At 43.4% G+C, this 24,381-nt stretch overlaps 2 protein-coding genes across 3 annotated transcripts; both read left to right on the top strand.

Moving 5' to 3' along the window:
* The first annotated feature begins 4,706 nt into the window (after positions 1-4,706).
* On the top strand, positions 4,707-6,254 carry LOC310858628 (mediator of RNA polymerase II transcription subunit 14-like). The gene is made up of 6 exons (XM_083764821.1): positions 4,707-4,740; positions 4,922-5,041; positions 5,170-5,296; positions 5,634-5,710; positions 5,811-5,964; positions 6,062-6,254. The coding sequence occupies exons 3-6, from the start codon at positions 5,255-5,257 to the stop codon at positions 6,236-6,238; spliced, it is 450 nt and encodes a 149-aa protein (XP_083620947.1). The 5' UTR covers positions 4,707-4,740; positions 4,922-5,041; positions 5,170-5,254; the 3' UTR covers positions 6,239-6,254.
* A 2-nt stretch (positions 6,255-6,256) lies between these two features.
* Positions 6,257-7,970, top strand: LOC310858613 (uncharacterized protein). 2 transcript variants are annotated; one of them, XM_083764799.1, is made up of 5 exons: positions 6,257-6,268; positions 6,517-6,718; positions 7,041-7,252; positions 7,385-7,565; positions 7,767-7,970. In XM_083764799.1, the coding sequence occupies exons 2-5, from the start codon at positions 6,700-6,702 to the stop codon at positions 7,904-7,906; spliced, it is 552 nt and encodes a 183-aa protein (XP_083620925.1). In that variant the 5' UTR covers positions 6,257-6,268; positions 6,517-6,699; the 3' UTR covers positions 7,907-7,970. The 2 variants fall into 2 exon arrangements, with proteins under 2 accessions (XP_083620925.1, XP_083620926.1); XM_083764800.1 differs by having other exon boundaries at positions 7,774-7,911.
* Positions 7,971-24,381: the final 16,411 nt, after the last annotated feature.

The raw sequence follows: 24,381 nt of genomic DNA, 5'->3' as shown, positions 1-24,381 counted from the left end.
ATTAAATTCCCCAAACATGGGGTTTGCAGTTGCACATTATTCTACCTGGCTGTCTGTGCCCACATTTGGGTCCTCAGTCCTCACCACCTCCAGATCGTGACAAAAACTAGTCGTAGATAAAGTAAATACATGGAGCCGTAAGCATTTCGGCGCCTGGCTTTTTGAATGAGGCCTGTGAAAAGTGACATCGGTGCCATTAAAGGAGCAAGAACTTGTCACGCTACAAACACCACCGTTATGCGAGATGTTTGACTCGCAATTGTTTTCTCACGTCAGAGGTGGAAGAAGCTAGCACTCAGATTTTACTCAAGTAAAAGTAGCCACAATATTAAAGCATTGGCATCGACTATACGTGTACGAAGTATGAAAATAAGTACTAATAACATCACAACGAGTCGTGATGCGCCACGCTTGTAGCTCGGCTGTTTTCAATATTCCTATTTGGCTACTGTATTGTCTTTTTGACCAATGACCTACTGTATCAGAATTCATAATCCACCACTGGCCTGGCCGCTACGAGACAAATTGAGTGGTGCTTTTCTTTCGCAGAGCACTTTACAAAAGCTTTTCGCCTACACAGTAATAATGTAAAAAGGAAAGCAAAACAGGTGAGCTGAACTGAAATGAACTCCGTTCACAGTGTGACGTTAGATTAGTCATAATAACGAGGAAAGACATCAAAGCCAGAGGTCGCTAACGCTAATCATTCCAACACTGAAAACACGGCACCCATTTAATTAAGGGAAAATGACATTCGCAGTGTTATTTTAACTCAGACAAAACGGACTCAAATGGCCCTGTCCACTCCGACGCAGACGTGACTCAGGGTAATAAGGAATTCATGCCAAGGGTCCATTTCACTATTTTTGTACACTTTGTGATCGACGTGAATGAGGTATATAAGGAACAAAAGGATAAAGTTCTATTTGGTTCCGTTTTTAGTACTTTTTACACTCTTTACACACTGTCAGAGTTAGACGATTAAGACTCTGGAGTTTCCACTGAAAATGAATACACTCTAACATTTGACAGGCCAGATCATCCTGCTTAGGCGGAAATATGGAGTAGGTCTAACTCAGTTTCTCTCAGCTTGTTATTATAACTAATTTAAAATAAGTTAATTGGACTTTCGGTCAAAAAAGATGTCTAACTTGATGTGTTTGATTTGGGTTAATTTAGAAAAAATAAGTTTTTATCATAAAAATGTAGTAAAATTAAGTTAGTAGAACATTAGAGTCGAACGAGTTGGGCCAACTTGGTAAAATGTATTTGAACCATTCTTCACGCATGCGCACACAGCAGGGCGGTTCTCCCCTCCTACTTCTCTGAAAGCCCGCGCTTCTGCTGTTCACTCTTCACTGCTGCACGTTTGCACAAGTCATGCACAAGTCTCTCTCTGCAAATAAGTAAGTAATACGTTTTAGATTTGGTGATTAGGCCTACATATTTTATCTTTTCTCAAATTGTTTCATTGTGTTGAAATTGTGTGAGTTTTATCTGCTTAGCAAGTTTTATGTACTTGGCTTCTCTACTGTTTATAGTCCACCACGGGACTATAATGTTTGCTGCAATGTTTGTTTGCTGTTTTACAAAAACACCGCGCAATGCAATAGTTTTTACTTCGTAAAACGGTTGATACGGGCAGCAAGATACGGGCAGCAAGTGTGATTTCACCCATGTTTGAGTGACTGCGAGACATGACGAAAGTAGCCTATTGTCAAGCCTTGTTGTTATACGTTCTGTTCGGTGCCGTAACGTGTCTCTTTATAAACGGTAGCAGCACACGTGTCTGCTGTAACTATTAGCAGTATAATGCTTATTTGTGTTCATTAAATCGCCACGTTATGTTTATGGGTTATATCCCTTCACTTATATTTGCATGTATAGCTTATTAGCTTTCAGGCTAGCACCTTTAGCCAAAGCCACAAGTTTATAGTCCACCACGGGCACGGTGTGCTTGGCTGCAATGTTCTTTGGCTGCTTTACAAACGTGTCTCTCTATAAACGGCAGTAGCACACGTGTCTGCTGTAACTATTAGCAGTATTTGTGTTCATTAAATCGCCACGTTATGTTTATGGGTTATATCCCTTCACTTGTATTTGCACGTATAGCTTATTAGCTTTCAGGCTAGCGCCTAGCCAAAGCCACAAGGACAAGTCAGTGACGTCACACAGCTCACATCATGCCCCAGACACATACTGTCTTCCGTGTGACTGTGACGTCACGGTGAAATCCTTAGCTGACTGTGTTGGCGTCTGTCTCGGTCATCAAAATGGTGGTCCGTGGCTATAATTGCCAATAAATAATGGATCTTGAAATGAAATCGGTTGAAAACCATTGACTACTAACATTGATCACATGGACTTGTCATTGGGCAAATGTTGTGAGCTTGTAGTTGTAGACCAGTTGTTTTAGGAGAAGTTTATACTGTAGATCAGGGGTTCTCAAATTATTTTGGGGGGTCCCCAAATAATAATAATAATAAAAAAAAGACATGGTCAAAGCATTTACGGGGGTCCCCAGCCAAAAACGTTGAGCCCCTACTGTAGCTTAAAATCATTCAGTGTTGTTTAAGCATAATGTTAACCCCTTTTGGTGTTAGCATTATGTTATGCTTTAACTATTGAAAAATAGCAGATCTACAAGCTCATAGCGTGCCACTACGAGCTTGTAGGTCTGCTATTTTTTTTAAATTGAAGAACGACTGACATAGAAACATAGCTTTTTCAGAAAACTGTCAGGATGTAGAAGACATTTTTAGAATCTGATCTCAGGTCAGAATGGGTTAAAAATGATTCAGTGTTGTAAGCTTGTGTCACATTCTTTGTCTATTTTTTTACAGGGGTTGCCACCAAGACTCTCCACCTGATCTGAGTCCTATACACCTGGACGGGGACAGCGATAAGGTACTCATTCACTCCTCACTCAAACCTTTGATTCACTGGGTCATACAGCTGCTGTAGATTCAGCGTTTTTAAAGGACCTGTTTTGAATAGTACACTAATGTTCCTGTTTAAAAGGATTGAATTCATTGTAGATGGATTGTATTGTAGCTTAAAATGGTTCAGTGTTCTAAGCTTTGTGTCACATTCTGTCTATTTTTTACAGGGGGGTTGCCACCAAGATTCTCCTCTCTCTCCACCTGATCAGTCCTGAGACCTACACCTGAACGGGGACAGCGATAAGGTACTCATTCACTCCTCACTCAAACCTTTGATTCACTGGGTCATACAGCTGCTGTAGATTCAGCGTTTTTAAAGGACCTGTTTTGAATAGTACACTAATGTTCCTGTTTAAAAGGATTGAATTCATTGGAGATGGATTGTATTGTAGCTTAAATGGTTCAGTGTTCTAAGCTAAAAGTAAATGAGTCCACAAAACTAACGTCATTTGTATTGTTGAACTAAAAAATATTAGCGCCACTTTCGTTCAACTTTGACCCCTCTATCACATGGAACTATTTTCTTTGGGCGTAGTGATATGGACACAAAAAAACATAGTTCCATGTGATAGAGGGGTCAAAAATGAACGAAAGTTGCACTAATATTTTAGAAATGGGTCAACAATACAAATGTTGGCCCAGGCCGTAGCGTAACGGTCTGGGCACCGGACTGGTAGTCCAGTCGCAGTGTGCCGCGGGTTCGACTCCCGGACCCGACACGGCATTTACTGCATGTCATCCCCCCATCTCTCTCCCGTTTCCTGTCAGCCTACTGTCTGTCCCTTCAAAAATCAATAAAAGGCGTAAGCCGCAAAAAAATATCTTAAAAAAAAAAAAACAATACAAATGTTAGTTTTGTGGATTCATTTACTTTTAATGCGTGGCCCCCTGTGCCCCCCACAAAATGACCGGAACTACTACCAAAACCAGAGCAGAACTCCCACCACGGGACTCGGGCAATCAATTAATACAGTTGCAACCACTATATTAATGTAAAAAAATTAAGTTAAAAAAAATCTGAACTATCCCTTTAACCCATTCTGGGTGGGAACCCTGTTGGTGTTTTAAGCATTATGTTATGCTTTAGCTATTCAAAAATAGCAGATCTACAAGCTCATAGCTTGTAGATCTGCTATTTTTGAAAAATCGTGAATGTGGCACAAATATTGAATATATATTCTTTCAGAGCAAACGTTTTTAAATCAAATCTTTGCTTCTGGGGGGGTCCCTGGAACAACATATTTCCAGATCGGCGACCAATTGCATATATTTTTGGGCGCCCTTGACATGAAAATGTTTGAGAACGAAAGCTTATAATAGGCCCTTTTCCCCCTTATCTGTGACAACAAATTAATCTGATTGTAACAGATTTGTAATACACAACGCAAAATAAGTTAAAGAACAATTATAAGGTTAACATCGGCCTGTGGTTTTTCATCTCTAAACCTATAATCCCTACTCAACAGACCAGTCCATGCTGGATGACATCAAGAAGACCATCAATAATGACATGAAGTGTATTATATCTTGGCTACAGCAGCTAAGTATGTCCATTGTCCACCCCCTGAAATTATACATGGATAGGAATTTGAAATGTGAAATTCTTTAGAATCATAATCTCTTTCCCTCTCTGTCCAGGTGGTGGTTGGGTGAGCAGCGCTGCCGACAGTCTGTGAAGCACCTCCCCACCGTGTGCTCTGATGTCCTCCACCTCGCCAACGCCATGTCTCATCCTGTAGGCGATTTATCCAAACACAAGCTCTTCATCAAGCTCATGCGACTACCACAGTACTACAATGTGAGTTACTCCTGCATGATTTATGAACCAAGTCTTCCTTGGTTCAATTATCATCTCTTATTTTCTTGCCTCTCTTCTTCCCACTCGTCATCTCTCCTAACATCTCCTTGTGGATATGTTGGATGTGCCTGGTTGTCCTACAAACCTATTGTACAAGTATTCCTTCATCTCTGTGTCGCAGCTGGAGGGTGAGGATGGACATCCATGTGCCCAGCTCCTGCAACTCTTCAAACCCAACGTTGAGCAACTTGTCCAAGACACCATGACAGGGAAACAGGCCTGCCCCGGAACAAAGAGGAAGGTAGATATGTGTAGAAGAGTCTAGGATAAAGTCAGCTTACTGGTATTATGATTTGTTGTTTGCTTAGTATAAAGTAGATTATTTTGATATGTTGTGTTGAGATTACATTTATCTGTGTTGTGCATTAGATGTCTGGAGACCAGAGGGCTCTGGAGCCAAAGAAGCCCAAGTGATCTGTAAAGATGTGTGCCTTCAACAAAAAACCTAGTGGCCATGTGTGACACCAACATGCCCTTCATTGGCCTCAGAGCAGAGGTACAGATATGTCCCCATATCTTAGGGGTCTTGCTTATAGGACACGTCATCGGCACATTGCTGGCCTGGCCTGGAATCGAACCTGGGACAACCAGGGCCTCTAGTTGTGCAACACGCCTTTTATCACGTTTTGCTTACTTGCTTCTGAGGGTTGTTATTACCTCCCTCCCTCCCTTACAGGAATCAAAGACCTTGTTTCAGTCTTTCTCTAACAATTCCTCACTTTTGTCTTCCTATGAACACATCCAGCCATTATTTTCTGTTCTTGCATCTAATTTTCCCTCCTCACGGTTCACCAGACTAATGTGCATGTCTGTCTGCGTGTGTGTGTGTGTAGCTGTCCAACATGGAGATCCCCAACCAAGAAGTCCAGGTGGAGGGAGACGGATGCAGTCACGCTATACGCCTTCTCAAGTTAATACACACACGAGCACAACCATCAAACTATTTCAAGAAATGTTGCTGAAAATATACTGACCACAAAATCGCTTTACATATCTCTCCCTTTCCCTAGAATCCTTCCCAGTAAAGAGGTAGGAGAGGAAATCAAGAGAGCTCTAGAACGCTCCCTGTTGGACTGCACCTTCTGCCTGCAGGGCAGGAACAACCATACCTGGGTGGCTGAATTGGTGCTGGCCAACTGCCCACTAAAAGGCACAAGGAGCAAGGTGTATGTTGAATTATGACTGTGTCGTTTCTGTACTTTTCTTTTCCACCACATTGTCTCAGCCTCTAAATGTGTTATCCCTCATTTCATCCAATCAGCCTCGTGCCCATGCTCGGTCTGACGCAGCACACCAACAGTCTACAGTGTTTCTCCATTCTACCCCAGTCAACGACACACATCCGACTGGCCTTCCGCAACACTGTACTGCAGAAGCCGAGGGGTGGTGGCCATTTGAGACAGTGCCTACAGCCTCTTCGACAACACACAGATCGTAGAGGGCTTCTACCCGGCCCCCGGGACTCAAGGTATTGGCATAGTGACAAGGCAGAGTTACGGAGTGCTGCATCTTATCTAGGATAGACGATGACTCTGCCGAAGCTACCTGGAGATAAATGCCTGTACATACTGGGCCACATGGAGCCTTACGAGCCTAGTTTTTGCTAGACCGTGTTTCCACACAGAAGGCATTGTGTGTTGCAAGCTAAACCTTAAACTTTGTCTTTATTATGTTCTTCATTTTCCTCTACTCTTCTTTATGTTTTTTCCATTGCAGAGTGCAGACATTCCTCAACATGTTTGTGGACAGCAACCAGGATGCTCGCAGACATGATGGACACCCTGGTGAACCAATTGCAAGCCCAGCAGAAGCAAATGAGAGGTGGTGTGGGAGGGGTGTACCCACCACTCACATCGCCACCAACACCTTACCACACCAACGTAGCCATCACCCTCCATAATGCCCACCCAGTCACCAGGTAAAGATACCATGTGGAGCCCAGCTTTTATGTTTTTTATGGACTGAAGAAATCTACAGTATGTGTGTGTTTGTATATTAAAATGCATTTCATTTAGGTATTTATTGCTGCCTGAGCTTGTCAGCCCACCATCAAAACATTCAGTTTTTTCAGTTCATCGGCCATGCTCTCTTGGTTAAAGGATAAGGCTGGCATATGTTTTTTTCTTGTCAACACAACCGACTAAAGATTATTTTTGTCTGTCCTCAGACACAACTGTTAGATTTACCAGCAGCATCTTGATTGTGAATCATGACATCTAACTTAATGTTCGTTTGCCCAGGTTCCCAGGTCATGCCCAGTAGTATGCCTTGCCTCTACCTCAGCGTCCATGGGCTCCTTCTATCCCCACCATCCTCACCGACATCCTCTTGCTCCCCTCAACCATGCCCTGCCTGGTGCCGGGCGTGGCAGGGAGCTACCTTCGCTCTCCACTGGAACGCTTCCTGGGCTCTCATCATGAGACACCACCTGCAGAGCATTATCCAGAAAGAGGTGAGTGTTGCACAGCTCAGCAGGGATTTTACGTAGAGTCTCTTTCTAGCCTCTTTCCTTCCATTTACAGTAATTCATACAAAAACTTTCCATTGTTTCTTTGCTAATCCCTCGATTCCCTCCCTCCTGCAGCTGTCCATTGTGAACTCCAACGAACCAGGTGTCATCATGTTCAAGACGGAGGTGCTGAAGTGTCGTGTGGCTCTAAACCCAAATAACTACCAGACGCTGCAGCTCAAAGTTACGCCAGAGAATGCTGGCCCCTGGTCACAGGAGGAACTACAGGTGCTGGAGAAGTTCTTTGAGACCACGGGTAGGTGCATGTTGTGAGCTTGTAGACCAGTACTGTAGATTAAAATCAGTAATCGTTGTAAACTTCTGTCACATAAAGCATAGATTTAGTGTAGAGGGAAATATAATGGCAGAGGATTTAAAAGAATGGGGACTTGATTTATTTTATATTCAAGCTATTATTATTATTGTTTTACATACTTGGCTTAACTTTTGTTCTCAGGTGTCAGGCTCATCTGGGGTCACCGTCCGTCCACCTATCCCATCCACCCGGCCATCTCGCCGATAAGGTCACCTCATCACCTACAGCACCGCCCGCCCACGGCAACACCCACTGAACACCGACAGCAACACCATCCGTAATGCCCACCTCAACATCAGACACAGACTGCAGCACAGATGACACAGAGAGCCTGTCCACTGCTGAGAGAAGAGAACACTGGCCTTTGTGTGTCATCTATTATAGGTTACGATATAGAAAGACCAGGTACACTTCAATTTGAAAAACATTTACTGATGCTGATGGATGGGAATGTACAATGCCTTGGAGGAAGCTCAACCTTGCAGACATTTTTCGAAGTAAAACAACAGTAGCTTACCCTTACTGTCTGTGAAAACTGCTGGCCATCGTTCTACCACGTTCGTTACAGCAGGCTTCTGATGTACTATCTCTCGTCTGCGTAGTGGGAATGTTTTGTCCATTAGTTTGGAGATGATCGTGGCAGAAGGACGGTTCTTCTTCATTTCTTCTGCGATACTCTTTCGGGCAATTTCCAGGCTGTTTGGATCGTCTTTGTCAGGTAAAGAAGGGAGATAATTAGCTTCACCCCTTTTTGTCCGCTTGATGTCTTTGCTTGATGGCGGCAACGCTGGATTGGATCGGCTTCTTTTACCCCCATTTGCTAGTACTTCATCCGACATGTTACTTCTTCTAAGCTTTGAGCGGTAGTTTCCCATCCTAGTTTTAAGATAGGTTCCCCACCCTTGCCATGGTACATCATAACCACGCTCAGCAAGGCAGGGGTGGTTGGCAATCAGTGCTTTTGCACTGTTGATCTCTTCTCCCGAGGGATAAGCTTTGAAACTCAATATTCTCTCTGAAAGATGGTGTAATATGTTGATCTTCATATCTCGTGTTATGGCCAGAAGTGTTCCATCTCTCTCATGGTCACGATTTCCTTGGAGTAGTTTGAAGTTAACATCAACTGCAAACTTAGGTATGTGCATGTCGAAGGACTCCGGCCATTGTTCTCTTCTCTCTGGATTGGACAGGATCTCTGTGTCATCTGTGCTGCAGTCTGAGTCTGGTGCGGTGGGTGTTGCTGTGGCCGTTGCGGTGGGTGTTGCTGGGGGCGCCAAAGATGTTGATGGCAGGATTGTGTAATCGATAGTCATGACAGCCAAAGGGATGATTTTCAGCGAAGCTTTATCAGGCAATTCAGTCATGTCAGTCAAATTGCAGAAGTCATTGAAGTCTGGATCTTGATAATGAATGAGAAAGTCATATGGCAGCGACAGTCTATCCTTTAGTTGTACTTTCAATTCTTCAATGGAATCTGGTCTCTCATCAAGACTTATCTTCCTAATATCATCTCCATTGATGACAACTCTCAGCAGTAATTTTCGTGCCATTTTTACGTCCTAAGAAAAAGCAGAACTCTGTCAGATGTCAGTGTTTGACCCATTTAGGCCTGACGTCGGAAAAAAAATAATCTAAATATTGACAGTTTTCTGAAAAACCTTATGTTTCTATATCAGTGGTGCTCAATATTTCATGTCAAAGACCCCAAAAATTGGCCTCCGCCCCCATCTGAAAATATGTTGTTCCAGGGACGTCCCCACTGTCCCCAGAAGCAAAGATTTGCATTAAAATGTTCTCTGTAATATATTAAACGATTTTTCAAAAATAGCAGAACTACAAGCTCCTAGCACGGCACTCAGTGCCGCGCTATGAGCTTGAAGATCTGCTATTTTTTCAATTGTTAAAGAATAACATGCTTAAAACACCAAACAAACTGTCAAGACACAAACTTATTATGTATTGCGCACTGACACGAGTCCATTTTATTTTATACATTTCAATTCAATAATACAAAAGACTTGAAACTGTTGAAATACCATTATAAAAAGCAATGCCATTTGCACAGCTGCCTATGTGCAGCATATGTACCGTTTAAGGGTCACAAACTTTCTGCCTCTAACACTGTAAAGTGACAGGGGGAAAACATCACATGCTTCATTTCCTGAAAATGTGCAGCGCTATGTTTATCACAAGAATGGCCAGCAGAACTCAGTCCTTCAAGCATCTTCGGTCTCCATATATGGTATTAAGTACAGTGCTAATATGGTCATACCAGTTGGATCATGTTCAGGGCTCCCAGACTTCCAACAAATAGCTAATATTTTAGTCATCAATACTGAAATAGCATTTCTTTGCAGAACTATGACATCATGGTATGACGATCATCTTAGCGCATATGATCTCTGTAAAAGCCATTTGGCTTCCCTCTCAGTCACCCAGATGTCTGACCTGAGTGATGTTTTCCCTTTGTGACTTTACAATGTTAGAGGCAGAAAGTTTGTTACGCTTAAAAGGTACATATGCTGCCCATAGGCAGCTGTGCAAAAGGGTGAACCTTGGGCAAATGGCAACATGTATTTCAACAGTTTTAAGTTTTAAGTCTTTTGTATAATTGAAACAATGTATAAATGTAATATATAAAATGGAAAATAATGTGGAAAAGGCACAGTATTTAGAGCTTTACTGTCCAAAACTTAACGGACTGTTTTGAACAGTAAACCTCTAAACAATAGTTATGTTTACTGTTCGAAACAGTTATGTTTATTGTTCAAAACAGTTATGTTAACAGCTATGTTTACTGTTCAAAACAGTAATGTTAAGTTATGTTTACTAGGGATGTCCCGATATATTTTCTCTTCCGATCCCGATACCTGAATTGTGATCTCATGTTGTGTTTATAGCTATCTAGTTATATATATATCTCGTGTTGTGTTTATAGCACAAGTGCACAAATGTGCAGTTTGGGCCAACTCCAAAGCAAATTCCACATGTCCCAACATTGTATTTACCTGCCATAGTGTTAACCCCTTACCCCTGTGTCGGATCTGGTTATACTGGCATTTTCACCGATATGACCCATAAGGGCCGATCCGATACCGATACATCTCTAATGTTTACTGTTCAAAACAGTAATGTTTACTGCACAGACAGTATTATTTACATGCACCTTACTGTACGGAAATATTGTTGAAAAATAAACAGTACTTAATGCATTTTGTATTGGATTGTTATTGATTTGCACATGCATGATGTAATTTTATTGCAGAATTAATTTGAATGCATTTGTTATTAGATTGTCAGGAAAGGAAATGTAATTAAGGGATTCAGGCTACATATAATGTTTAAGTACTGCTAACTCAGAATAAACATGTTTTATAGTGCTGCACACTCAATATGAACTAGTACTGCTAACTCAGAATAAACATGTTTTATAGTGCCGCACACTCAATATGAACTAGTACTGCTAACTCAGAATAAGCATGTTTTATAGTGCCGCACACTCAAAATGAACGAGTACTGCTAACTCAGAATAAACATGTTTTATAGTGCTGCACACTCAATATGAACTAGTACTGCTAACTCAGAATAAACATGTTTTATAGTGCTGCACACTCAATATGAACTAGTACTGCTAACTCAGAATAAACATGTTTTATAGTGCTGCACACTCAAAATGAACAAGTACTGCTAACTCAGAATAAACACGTTGTGTAGTGCACACTCAAAATAAACAAGTTCTGCTAACTCAGAATAAACACGTTGTGTAGTGTACAATCTGAAAAACCAAGTTCTGCTAACTCAGAATAAACAAGTTACTTCAAGTTACTTGTACTGCTTACACAGAATGAACGAGTTACACAAACTCACTATTCTGAGTTTAAGTTAACTTGATTCGACTGAGGCAATGAGTTTCAGCACTTTTAGTGAGTTAACTCAACTCGTTCAATTTTAGAGTGTAGTAGCCTGTAGCCTGTACAGCATTTTATCTGCCCGTGTCTGTGAACACGTAGCATCAAGGAAATAAGGCACACGTGGTTAAATTAAATTGTGTCCACAAAGTGCAGCTGGCATGCATGTTTGTGGTTTTCCCTTTTTAAACACTTTCTTAAACTGAAACACTGTTGTACAACTCTTGGCTTTGATAATTACATAACTTTATTGTCTCCACCAGCCATAGGCAAGGGGAGAGTATGTTTTGCGTCCGTCCGTGTGTCCGCCCGTCCGTCTGTGGACAGCTAATCTCCGCCACCGTTAACCTGGGGGCCTATTTCACGAAACTTGGATTAACTAATCCAGGATTTAAAGCCAAGCGATGATTAGAATGGGCGGATTTGGCGAGCCTGGTTGAATGCAAAGCCTGGCTTTATCTCACTAGACCCATTCGGTGGATTTACCTTCTTCTTCGTGGGGTATTATGGCAGTTTGCATAATAGTAATAGTAATTGCATTACTGCCCCCTTCTGTATATCTCAGTACAGTATCTTTACTAATCTATTCCACAGACTTACTGATACAACGACTTAAGCTACTAAAATAAATACTGGTGCTGCTGTAATAAAATAGATAAAATACAATATAATGGAGCATCCATTTCACAAGTTTTGCAAAATGTATAAAAAAATCCCTTTCCCTCACTTTTACTTACAAATAATAGTTTTCCACACCTGATGTTCATAAAACTAAACCACAAATACAATTTCTTTTTGCATAAATCCCTGAAAACATTTATTGCAAACAGAAGGGCTTTTGTATGTCAGATACAGCAGTACTTTCTCAGGCAGGAGGGTTAATTGTGTTTTCTTGTGTAGCCTGTTCTTGGTTTTAGTTAGTGTTTTACTTTGTGTTACTGTGATTTTGTAATCTGTATTTTCCCTGTTTCTTAGTTGCAGTTTTGCTTTCCACTGTGAACCTTTATTTTGTAGTCTTGTTTTGTGCCTTCCTGTCTGCCCCTGTAGTTCTGTTCCTGTCTTGTCTCACTAGTCTTGTGATTGCCAGTGTTTCCACCCGTGTCCCCCTAGTTCCCCAGCCTATCCCAGTGTTGATTGTCAGTGGTGTTCATCTGTGTCTAGTTATCCCTTGTCTATGAGTATGCCCTTTTTTCAGTTCTTTGTTCTTTCGTTAATGTTGTCAGTGTTGTTAGCTCCTCGTGATTCCTTGTATTTTCCTAGTCCTAGTGTTATTTCTTGCTCCTGGTGTTCCCTAGTTTATTCTTGTTCCTATGTGTTTGTTCCTGCTCCTCTAGTTTTTGGTTAATAAACCACGTGCACTCGACCTGCCTTGTGTCTGCCTCACCCTCTGCCTTTGTCCTGCGCTTGGATCCTACACCTCTCTGCCCCTGCACCGTGACAGTGGGGAGATTATCTGGTATCAGTAACTGCTATGGATAATAATTGGTAAATACAGTAACTTGCATCTGTGTAGTTTCTGAAGTGATGTTTTTCTCCTGACAAAACGTGTGGGGAAAGTTGGATATTGCAACATAGAGGTTCAATGTTCAAATGAAAGCGACAAAAACGCATCCTCGCTGTCGGGCAGAAACTGTTTTCCCCCCCTTTTTATTATAATAAATTGCCTACTGTAGCCTACTGTAACCTGCAGTCGTACAAAAGTAGCAAAAAAATAATAACAAAAAATAAACCTTTTTTATTTATTTTTGCTCTACAAGCTCACAATCACAACAAATGTAACACTTATGGTACTGCCAGAGTGCCAAGCAGATGGGCAGAAAAAAGCCCCGCCTTCCATTTCCACCCCAAAAATAAGACGTATAATGTTCCATTACTACCTTGTGCTAATAAATCTGATCTCTCTAGAAACGTTAATATTCCAGAACGAGATGCTTGGTTAAGTCAGAAATTGCAGGGCAGAACATTGCCGTTCTGATCAAAACCATGGACAGTGCCGTAGATTCAGAGATAATAGCAAGATTTGTCGGCACCGTTAACAAGGAAGTGAACGGCTGCGCACATGCAACACGTTGCCTAGCGACGGGAGCTGTCAAAAAGTGGATCACGTTTTATTTCATTACAAAGGACCAACCATTTCATCAACAAATGAAAACTAGGCTAAAATGTCAGGGACTAGTGGACAAGAGATCCAGTATGAGTAAAAGACACAAGTCATTTTACACTTGGTTGCATGCTGAAAATAGCAGATCTACAAGCTCACAACACGTCACACTGCGACGCGTTGTAAATAGTCAATAATAGAGTGCAGAGAGAGTGACTCAGAGAGAGTGAATGAGTCTATGATTGAACTGAAATGCAGTTTCTCTAACGGGTGAATAGGGTGCGTGTGTGCGTGCGTGTGTGCGTGCGTGTTGTACTCTCATCCAGCCCAGCCCAGCGGGGGGAGACGAGGTCTCCGTCTGGGTCAAACTCTTCCCATGTTTGTCTGTGACACAATTTATTAGTGTCCCCTGCCTTTTGTATGTCCCTCAAAATGTCTCCCAACCTCACCAGATTTGGAAAACCGCACGTGAAGCAGAAATAGCGGCTCTATTTAAGAGCAGACATATGGAAAAGTATGCACTATATATTTATTTAGATTAAGATGTATTCGAAATATATGGTTGTTTATGGTTGTTTTTCCACAGATATGACATGCAGTGACAGACGCTTTGACTGATACTAGTGACAATGACACAAACCTATAGAGAGGCGATTGTGTGTGTGTGTGTGTGTGTGTGTGTGTGTGTGTGTGTGTGTGTGTGTGTGTGTGTGTGTGTGTGTGTGTGTGTGTGTGTGTGTGTGTGTGTGTGTGTGTGTGTGTGTGTGTGTGTGTGTGTGTGTGTGTGTGCATGCGTGTGTTTGCGTGCACAGGCATACTTCTATTTGTGTGTGTGTGTGTGTAGGAGAGAAAGTGTTTGTCCGCGTGAAGGTGTATATTGTGTTTGGTATCCGCGTGTGTGCGTCTGTGTGGCTGTCCAGTACAACTGTGTCCTTGTGCTTTTACATTTACCCCAGTACTGCATTTAAGTAACATTTTGAGTTATTTGTACTTTACTTGAGTATTTCCAATTTCCAATACTATTATCTGAACACTTTAGTTTCTCGTTACTTTGATTGTTACAGTATTATAAGACACACTTCGGTATATACATTTCGTCCATTTGAAAATCTTCTGAATATTTGTGTACATTTGAAAACTTGAAATGAGACATTTTTCACAATGAGTGAGTACATTTGGTACTTTTAAGTACAGTACATTGTAATGTCAATACTTTTGTGCTTTTACTCAAGTAAATGTTGAATTGCGGACCATTACGTAAATTAAGTATTTCTATAATTGCAGTATTGATACTTTTTCGAATGTAAATAATTTCAGTACTTTTTCCACCACTGTTGCTGTCAGGTGGAAACCTCATTAACCCATTCTGACCTGAGATCAGATTCATACGAGGTTTTCCACTGGACACACACTGGTCTGATGAACCCATTCTGACCTGATATCAGATTCATACGAGGTTTTCCACTGGACACACACTGGTCTGATGAACCCATTCTGACCTGATATCAGATTCTAAAAATGTCAGTCGTTCTTCGATTTTTCAAAAAATAGCAGACCTACAAGCTCGTATCGCGCCACTCGGTGGCGCGATATGAGCTTGTAGATCTGCTATTTTTCAATAGCTAAAGCATGACATGATGCTCCACCAGCTTGTAGATCTGCTTTTGAGTGACACTACTCAAAAGCAGTAGTACAATACTCTGATAATGTTTGGAATTTATCCACGACATACCGCTTGTAGATCAGCTATTTTTGGTTGAACAGATTTGATTTAGATTGAGAAAAGAATGCATGAAGTACAGTGCCACTGGTACCCTTGTACGGGGTTTACTACTAAGAGGGTCTAAGTATACCAAACTGAAGTGATGAATTCCAAATAATATTAAAGGTTTCATGACATTCAGTTGCATATTTTTTTAGGTTTCATTACCTCAATGTGGGTGTATAGACAGTGTTGTGTGAGTGTATAGTGTTGTGTGGGTGTATAGGCCCTCATTTATCAACCGTGCATTCGCCAACATATGGGTGCACGCCGAAATTACCAACATTTTCGGCATTTACCATTTCCGCCAAAGCTTGAAATTGAACTTGACAAAGTTCAAAAGTCACGTCTGGTCGGGAGCTGTCGTACGCTTTGTCCTCACCTGTTTTTCTGTCGAACAGCGGAGCAGCATTGTTTGACCAGCTGAGAGGCTGTCACAGGCATCTTAACATATGTATTCACTCCTAAAATGTTTATATAAAACTGTATAAAGGTATGTATATGGGCTACAAAAAACTTAAAAAGTAAAGGAATACATCAACGATGTTTCTTTGTGTCATATGAAATTAGTAGGATATAAAATTGCGCAATTAAAAACAATGTTGCAAGTTAGATGCTTAAGCCATTTAAACAGTGTTTTGCATGAGCGCATACATGCGAGGAGTTGGGCTGTCTGTGCTGAAATATTTCCATGACGGGACGTTGTAGAGTATAGTGCAGTGCTGCAGTTGTGGAGAGTCCCAACGTGGGTAGCCTACTGTAGCCTAATCTACAGCAGGCCAATGTCTTTCTGGAGTTACGGTATGTGCAATCTCCTCCTCGTTTAATAAACCCGACGCGTCGCTCGAATGCCAAATGTACCGTGCCAGCGCAAGTGGGAACCGCATCGGAGTAGGCTACCCAGCCAGCCCACCACCCCCACCAGTGCCAGCCACATGAGGCTATACGGCTGCACATTCATATAATGACAGTTGACAGCCCAGCCACTGCAGCGACTGGCGACTGCGAGGCAATCTAAATAGACTGTTGAATGTGCATCGTCAGTTGGTCACGGACGGACCACAGTGATAGAGACAGACAGGACAGGACAGGACAGGACAGGACAGGACAGGACAGGACAGGACAGGAGGAGCACCTATGCAAAACAGCAACGTGTGTGTGCCTATTTGTTATTTAATTCATGGTTCACAGGTTCAGGTTTTCGTTCACTAATTATATCTTGTTGTATATTAAATTAAAAAGACTTCAATAATTGAATATAGGCCTACAACTAACAACGCAGTGAAAGTTGCTTGCAAATTGCGATATGTGTGTGTGGGGGGGTGAGGCGGGCAGCAAGGGAAGCGAAGCGAGAGGAGAAACAGACAGCTTTATTTAATTAATGCAGGTTTATTTATTTAAGATACAACAAGTTGCGTGTGCGTGCATCTGTGTGTGTGTGTATGAGAAAGGGGGCAGCGAGGCAAGCCAGCGAAACTATTTTTTCCTGTAACCATGGTTTCAGGATCGTATTGCAGTTGTTCATGTCGCAAAAACGAGGGCGAGGCTTGATTTCATAGGGCGTGCCAGATAGATTTCAGCCGTCACATTTATTAATGTCGGAACGAAATTAAGGAAGGATCAGCTGTTTGCGATCACTTTATAAATGCCGTGGCGACGTGTGTGTACTACGAAACCTACACTCGAATGTGGGGCAGATTTTACACTCAATTGATAAATGAGGGCCATAGTGTTGTGTGGGTGTATAGTGTTGTGTGGGTGTATAGTGTTGTGCGTGTGTGTGTGGGGGGGGGGGGGGGTTAACTCTCCAGTTCAGTCTCTATCCTTCTTTATACTATAAGGTTGTACCTGGCTGGCTCAGGGGTGATGCGCACTAATGAGACTCCTTAACACACAGTGCCTTAATTGCCTTCACACCGTTCTCGCCATCAAGCACTATCACCATATGACTCTATAAAGATATATCGTTTTCTCTTATATGCTCAAGTGGATGGCAGAGTTCAAACCAACTATGACAAAGTTTGGTGAAATTAGTGCCTTTGCAATGTTGTTCTTTCTTTCTTTCTTTCTTTCTTTCTTTCTTTCTTTCTTAGGTATAATGTGTTTGACAGCACCCATCTCTCCTCCTCCAGAACCATTAAACCAACCTAATAAATACCTGACAAATATGAACACCCTGCTCCCTCTCCTCTCCTCTCCTCTCCTCTCCTCTCCTCTCCTCTCCTCTCCTCTCCTCTCGCCTCCTCTCCTCTCCTCTCCTCTCCTCTCCTCTCCTCTCTTTCTCTGAAATCAAACAGTAGTTGTTGAAGATGATTCGAGGTCCTCTGTGGCTACTTCATACAGTACATAATATTTCCACGAGAGAGAGAGAGAGAGAGAGAGATAGGAGAGGTTATCTACTAAATGGAGATCTTTCAAATATTCTCTCGACTGCCAGACTGGTAATCTGATTCTGTTATTGTTTTCCTCTTTATTCCATCTCTCTCTCTCTCTCTCTCTCTCTCTCTCTCTCTCTCTCTCTCTCTCTCTCTCTCTCTCTCTCCAGGATTGCAACATCTGGTAAGGTTTTCACACTGTAACTCGACCTCAGTCGGAGGACTGCTATACGTCAGGAACGTGCACGGACGCGGGCCAATGGCTGACGCAGGTACGTACGCACGCACACACACACACACACACACACAATGCATCCAGAGTAATCTATCTCACAAGTTTCCTACTACATGTGTTGTATAAGGATCGACGTATATGCTGGAGGTTTGACCTTTGACCTGCACCCCAGTATGTGTACATTTTCCCTCCGATGACTCACTGCAGGAAGTGCGTAGGCATGTGGATGTCGCCACTGTCTCGTCCAACACCGCTACCCTTCAGGAAATGTAAAAAAACAATAGAACCATGTGTTGAATATTTATAAAAGCGGCACAGACCAACAACACAACAACAAAAAGCCCATTTAGTGGATGGGACTTATTTTTTAAACTAAACAAAAACAAAAACAGGGAATCAAATAGAAACGAGTAAATAAGTAATTCTGAAAAAGAAAAGCGTATTTTTCCGGGTTTCCATCCAGTGATAACGTGTGTTTCTTGGTAGATATTAACCCATTCTGACCTGAGATCAGATTCCAAAAATGTCTGTTTGTGTCAGGGTGTGGTCACGGAGGTAGGACTCAAATGCAGAACGACCAGGCCAGGCAGAGAAGTGAATGTTCAAGAGGTTTATTTCTCAAAAAACCCACGTGGAAACATCACAAGGAACAATATACATGGAACAACTGACCACAACATATACGACGACGAACTGACAAGGAGCTGAAAACACTGGGGCATATATATAGACAAGACTAACTACACACAGGTGAACTGAAGCACACAATCAACAATGGGATAGGCTAACAGACAACAGAACACAGGTGGTTAGGGTTACACTAATACAGGGGGGTGAGACAAGGCAGGAGACAGAAAACAAGGCAGACAGGAAATCACAGAACACTATTACAAAATAAGGTACAGAACACAAATATAAGTAATAAGACCCAAAACACAGACAAAGTCCAAGGGCAGAGGAGCGTACCGTGACAGTACCTCCCCCTCAACGGACAGCTTCCAGATGTCCCAAAACTCAGACAAGGAACACTGAGCCGGGTGGGTGGAGGGGGTCTGGAGGAGGGGACAGAGGAAAAGGGGTCTGGGGACAAGGACCCGAGATGGATGGCCAGGTTGAAGTGGAGTTGGTCTGGAGGACGGCCAGGCAGTTGGAACCACCCAGGAGGACGAAGAAGTTGGCCTGGCCACTTGGGAAAAGGGTCAGGCGGACGACCAGAGGGGCGGAGCCACCCAGGCAAACTGTAAAGTCGGCATGGCCGCTTAGGAGGGTCCGGAGGTCGACCAGATGGGCGGAGCCACACAGGAAAACGTCGGCCCAGCTGCTTAGGAGGAGAGTCTGGAGGACGACCAGACAGGTGGTCCCACTTAGGAGTTCTGGGCCACACAGGCCCTGGGGCGCAGAGTTGTGGCAGCAGAGCCTCAGTGGAAGCAGACTGCAGTGGCAGGACCTGAGAGGAGGCGAGCGATGGGACTTCGGAGGAGGCGACCTGCAGCGGCGGGGCCTCGGAGGCGAGCTGCAGCGGCGGGGCCTCGGAGGCGAGCTGCAGGGGCGGGGCCTCGGAGGCGAGCTGCAGGGGCGGGGCCTTGGAGGCGAGCTGCAGGGGCGGGGCCTCGGAGGCGAGCTGCAGGGGCGGGGCCTCGGAGGCGAGCTGCAGGGGCGGGGCCTCGGAGGCGAGCTGCAGGGGCGGGGCCTCGGAGGCGAGCTGCAGCGGCGGGGCCTCGGAGGCGAGCTGCAGCGGCGGGGCCTCGGAGGCGAGCTGCAGCGGCGGGGCCTCGGAGGCGAGCTGCAGCGGCAGGGCCTCGGGCAGAGGAGACAGAGCCGCAGACGGGAGAGCTGGGGCTGCAGACGGAACTGCAGGTCGAGGGGCTGGGGCTGCAGGCGGGGCTGCAGGTCTAGGAGCTGGGGCTGCAGACGGGGCTGCAGGTCTAGGAGCTGGGGCTGCAGACGGGGCTGCAGGTCTAGGAGCTGGGGCTGCAGGTCTAGGAGCTGGGGCTGCAGACGGGGCTGCAGGTCGAGGAGCCGGGGCTGCAGGTCGAGGAGCTGGGGCTGCAGACGGGGTGCTTTGGAGGCCACTGGGAGGATGTTGAGAGCCATGGCGACCACGCCTTCTCCTGGCAGGCCCACGGTTCCCCACACAAAGGGCCAAGCGTGACCCCTCATATGGGTCCTGGATGGTAGTCGGCTCAGGATTGACAGGTATTTTTACCTTGCTACAAAAGTAGGCCAGCAGGCTCATAGGCTGGTTTTCCAATGGTGCAGGAGTGGGGCTGGTAGATGCAGACACAGGCTGGAGGCCCACAAACCCGAGTCTGATTGACTGGGGCATGGGCTGGTCACAAGCAGGCTGGGAAGCGGGAGAACCAGAACCGGACAGCTGAAAACTATTCAGCCTCTGCCGGACCACATCAATGTGAGGAACGAAGTGGCTCACCATGGCCTCTCACCAAACCATTTCTGCTGGTCTGAAATCCTCCCCAGCAGCTCAACATGCTGGCTGGGAGGTGAAGCGATGAGGCCATTCACTGCAGACTCGAACTCCTGTACCTTCTTCCGAAAAAGCTGCCGTTCTGCTGAGTCCATAATTGGTCAGTTCGTACTGTCAGGGTGTGGTCACGGAGGTAGGACTCAAATGCAGAACGACCAGGCCAGGCAGAGAAGTGAATGTTCAAGAGGTTTATTTCTCAAAAAACCCACGTGGAAACATCACAAGGAACAATATACATGGAACAACTGACCACAACATATACGACGACGAACTGACAAGGAGCTGAAAACACTGGGGCATATATATAGACAAGACTAACTACACACAGGTGAACTGAAGCACACAATCAACAATGGGATAGGCTAACAGACAACAGAACACAGGTGGTTAGGGTTACACTAATACAGGGGGGTGAGACAAGGCAGGAGACAGAAAACAAGGCAGACAGGAAATCACAGAACACTATTACAAAATAAGGTACAGAACACAAATATAAGTAATAAGACCCAAAACACAGACAAAGTCCAAGGGCAGAGGAGCGTACCGTGACAGTTTGAAAATGACAGTTTTCTGAAAAAGCTATGTTTCTATGTCAGTCGTTCTTTGATTTTTCAAAAATAGCAGACCTACAAGCTCTTAGCGCGCCACTCGGTGGCGCGCTATGAGCTTGTAGATCTGCTATTTTTCAATAGATAAAGCATAACATGATGCTAACACCAAAATGGGTTCCCGTACAGAATGGGTTAAATAAGCAGTAGGTGGCGCTATTTTGTTATATTAAAAATATATAAATGCACCATTTACCATTTGTGACTCCTTTTGATACAGAGAGTCATGGCGGCAAGACAAATGTTCATTTATCCAAAATGAATAGCACAGGCAGACTCTTCACATACTAACTACAGCATGTCTGATCAATATCAGAGCTGGAATCGACATGCAAATATGAAATAAATGCTTAAACATACAGTAGCTATGTGTAATGCTATACTCGCTGTTTTCTGTAAGACATTACTCTGTAAGCCATATCTCCAAAACTGGTAGGTCAAACTGAACAACCAATATGTCAATATGAAGCTTTCATATGACATGAAGAAATGACTTGGCCTCGGCTCAGAAAACGAGCACATTTGCCAATGAGACTAATTCGAATGAGAATAACGGTATAACACTATTTTCATGTGATTCCCAACATTGTGGTTTCCGATCATTCCGTGGTGTGATCTGATCATTGTGTCATCGTGGTCGGGCTTCAGGGAGACGATGGAGTGGAAACATGCATGGCGCCAGCCGGGTTTACATGAGGACCCGTGAGGCAGGTGGCTGGAGGAGGGCATGCAACACCATATTTGGGCCGTGAGTTATGACAATATTTTAAGCCATAGAGTAAATATTAGGACACGCGTAAGATGGACAGAACATGTCCTGAGAGAGAGAGAGGGAGAGAGAGATGGAAAGAAAGAGGAACTTATGGCCGATTACCGGTAAGATGTATAGAAAGATGCATCTTAATGTGTGTGCGTGCGTGGGCCAACTTGGCTATACATGTCAGCTCATTGTTTTTATATTTGGCAGCCTGGGCCAAGTCCACAGGCTAGTGGTCAGAGGCTTGAGGATTATGGGGTTGTCCAAGTGTAAGGCAAAGCAGCTTGCAACATACTGTTAAAACTCCTCCATTATAGGCAGTCGGTCTATTTGGAGGAGAAGGTGCTTTTTGTACCAATGATTTACTTTTGGTGTTGTTAATATGACAGACTAATGACCAATGTTGGCTGTGAATGAGGTCATGTGTTGCCTATATTCTGTACATTTAGGGCTTGTTTTTTTAGACAGAATGCAGCTGTGGTTTTCAACCTATTTCTTATTTCTTATCGAGGCCCATTATTCATTCTGCATTTTAAGCCACGGAACCACCATTTGACGACATTTAGCCTCTCAGACCCAAAACTAAAGAATATTGCATTGTCGTTGGATAAGATTTTGTCCACAATGCCATGCTGTATTGATGTGGTAACACTGCGCCAAAAGCTTGGAATACGGATGTCTATATTACAGTAAACTCCCGTTAAACTTTCCAACAAACTACGGTAAACTCCCAAATAGTACCATCACGCCTGTATATTACCGTATATTAAAGGTAGTGTAGACAAGTTTCCAGTGTTTGTACACAGAAGTGATTGAGTGTTTCCAAACAAATTCAAATCTAGCTCCACCCCCCTCCCCCCGTCATTCTATTGGCTGAGCCAGGTCACTTCAGGCTATGGGGTTGTTGTTGCTGCTGGGAGGGACGCTATGGATATTGCGCTCGTATGGCTAAATATGACATTAACAAATTATGAATTTCTATCGATATCATAGTTACAACAATGACATTGAGTTGACATGTTTTTTTTAACCCATTCTGAACGGGCACCCATTTTGGTGTTGGCATCATGTTATGCTTTAGCTATTTAAAAATAGCAGATCTACAAGCTCATATCGCGCCACCGAGTGGCGCGATATGAGTTTGTAGGTCTGCTATATTTTGAAAAATCGAAGAACGACTGACATTTTTAGAATCTGATCTCAGGTCAGAATGGGTTAATCAGACCAATGTGTGTCCAGTGGAAACCTCGTATGAATCTGATCTCAGGTCAGAATGGGTTAAGGGTAACTGTAGCATAATCACAATATCACAAGACTGACACGACGAGTCCCGCAAATGTGGAAGTAGGAAGTAGTGGAGGAGACTCACTGGCTCTCAATTCAATTATCTTTTATTTGTAATCATGCATATAAAACATATTGCCCCTCAAATGCCCCAGCCACTACAGCATCGTTCATGTGAACTACTTTGTCCACGGTTATTCATTGCAATGAAGAAAAATCACTATGGCGTCTCACCGTTGGCGAGCACGGGTTGAATGCATGCTTCAAGCCGGCCGGACCAGCCAACCATGCGCTATACATAGCGATTCTCATCATTTCAATAGGCTTACATATTCAATCATAAACATACTGTTTCACATGAACAATGGTGAAACTAAGATATGGGGATAATATTATACATTGCAATGAAATCTCATCGCGTTTTCATTATAATACTGCTGCTGGGTTGAACACACCGTCACAGCCTGGCGCTGCAATTGGCTAAAAGTTTTAATCCCCCCCGACGTCCCGAGTAGTAAACTGTAGTGGATATAAACGGTGCATTCAGCCAGAGGGGGCCAAAGGGAGAGTGTGCTGTTGCAGGAGAACACCTCAGCATCATAATAAAGGGAAAGATAGAGGGAAAAAAGGCCAACAAAATACATTCATATATATTTTAAATTTTGGCTAGAAACTTGTCTACACTACCTTTAACTGTACTGTATATGCCCGCTAAACTTGAGGTTTACGGGCAAAATAAAGTGCCCATAATTGCCCGTTGCACGCAGTGTAAGATAAGGCAGACAATAATGATAATATACATGATCTAATTGTGTAGACTTAAATTAAGACGTGATTTAAGTAGCCTCTATTTTAACTCTTTAGAGCATAGCAGATCGACAAACACGTCTCCCTCTCACTTCTCCGCCATGCTGTGTGCTTGTAGATCTGATACTTTTGATTGATTTTGAATGAATGTTTCGAGGAGCACTGTACTACAGCAGTGGTTCTCAACCCGTGGGTTTTGGGATGACAGTGAAGTGAGCATTTATTTATTAATGACTTTCAAGACCTTTTTAATACCTAAAGACAAAGACAAAAACCATTACAGCATCAAAAGTAATCAACACACTTATACTATAAAAACTGGTGAAACATCGGTCAAATAGTCAAATAGTATAAGACAGATAGGGGGGAGATTTGGAAAATAACAGATGTACAAGCTCACAACGCCTCGCAATGCGATGCGTTGTGAGCTTGTA

The sequence above is a fragment of the Protomyctophum parallelum genome (assembly GCF_964188405.1).
Source record: "Protomyctophum parallelum genome assembly, chromosome: 1".
NCBI classification, from domain to species: Eukaryota; Metazoa; Chordata; class Actinopteri; order Myctophiformes; family Myctophidae; genus Protomyctophum; species Protomyctophum parallelum.
This window is presented reverse-complemented; position numbering and strand designations above follow the sequence as displayed.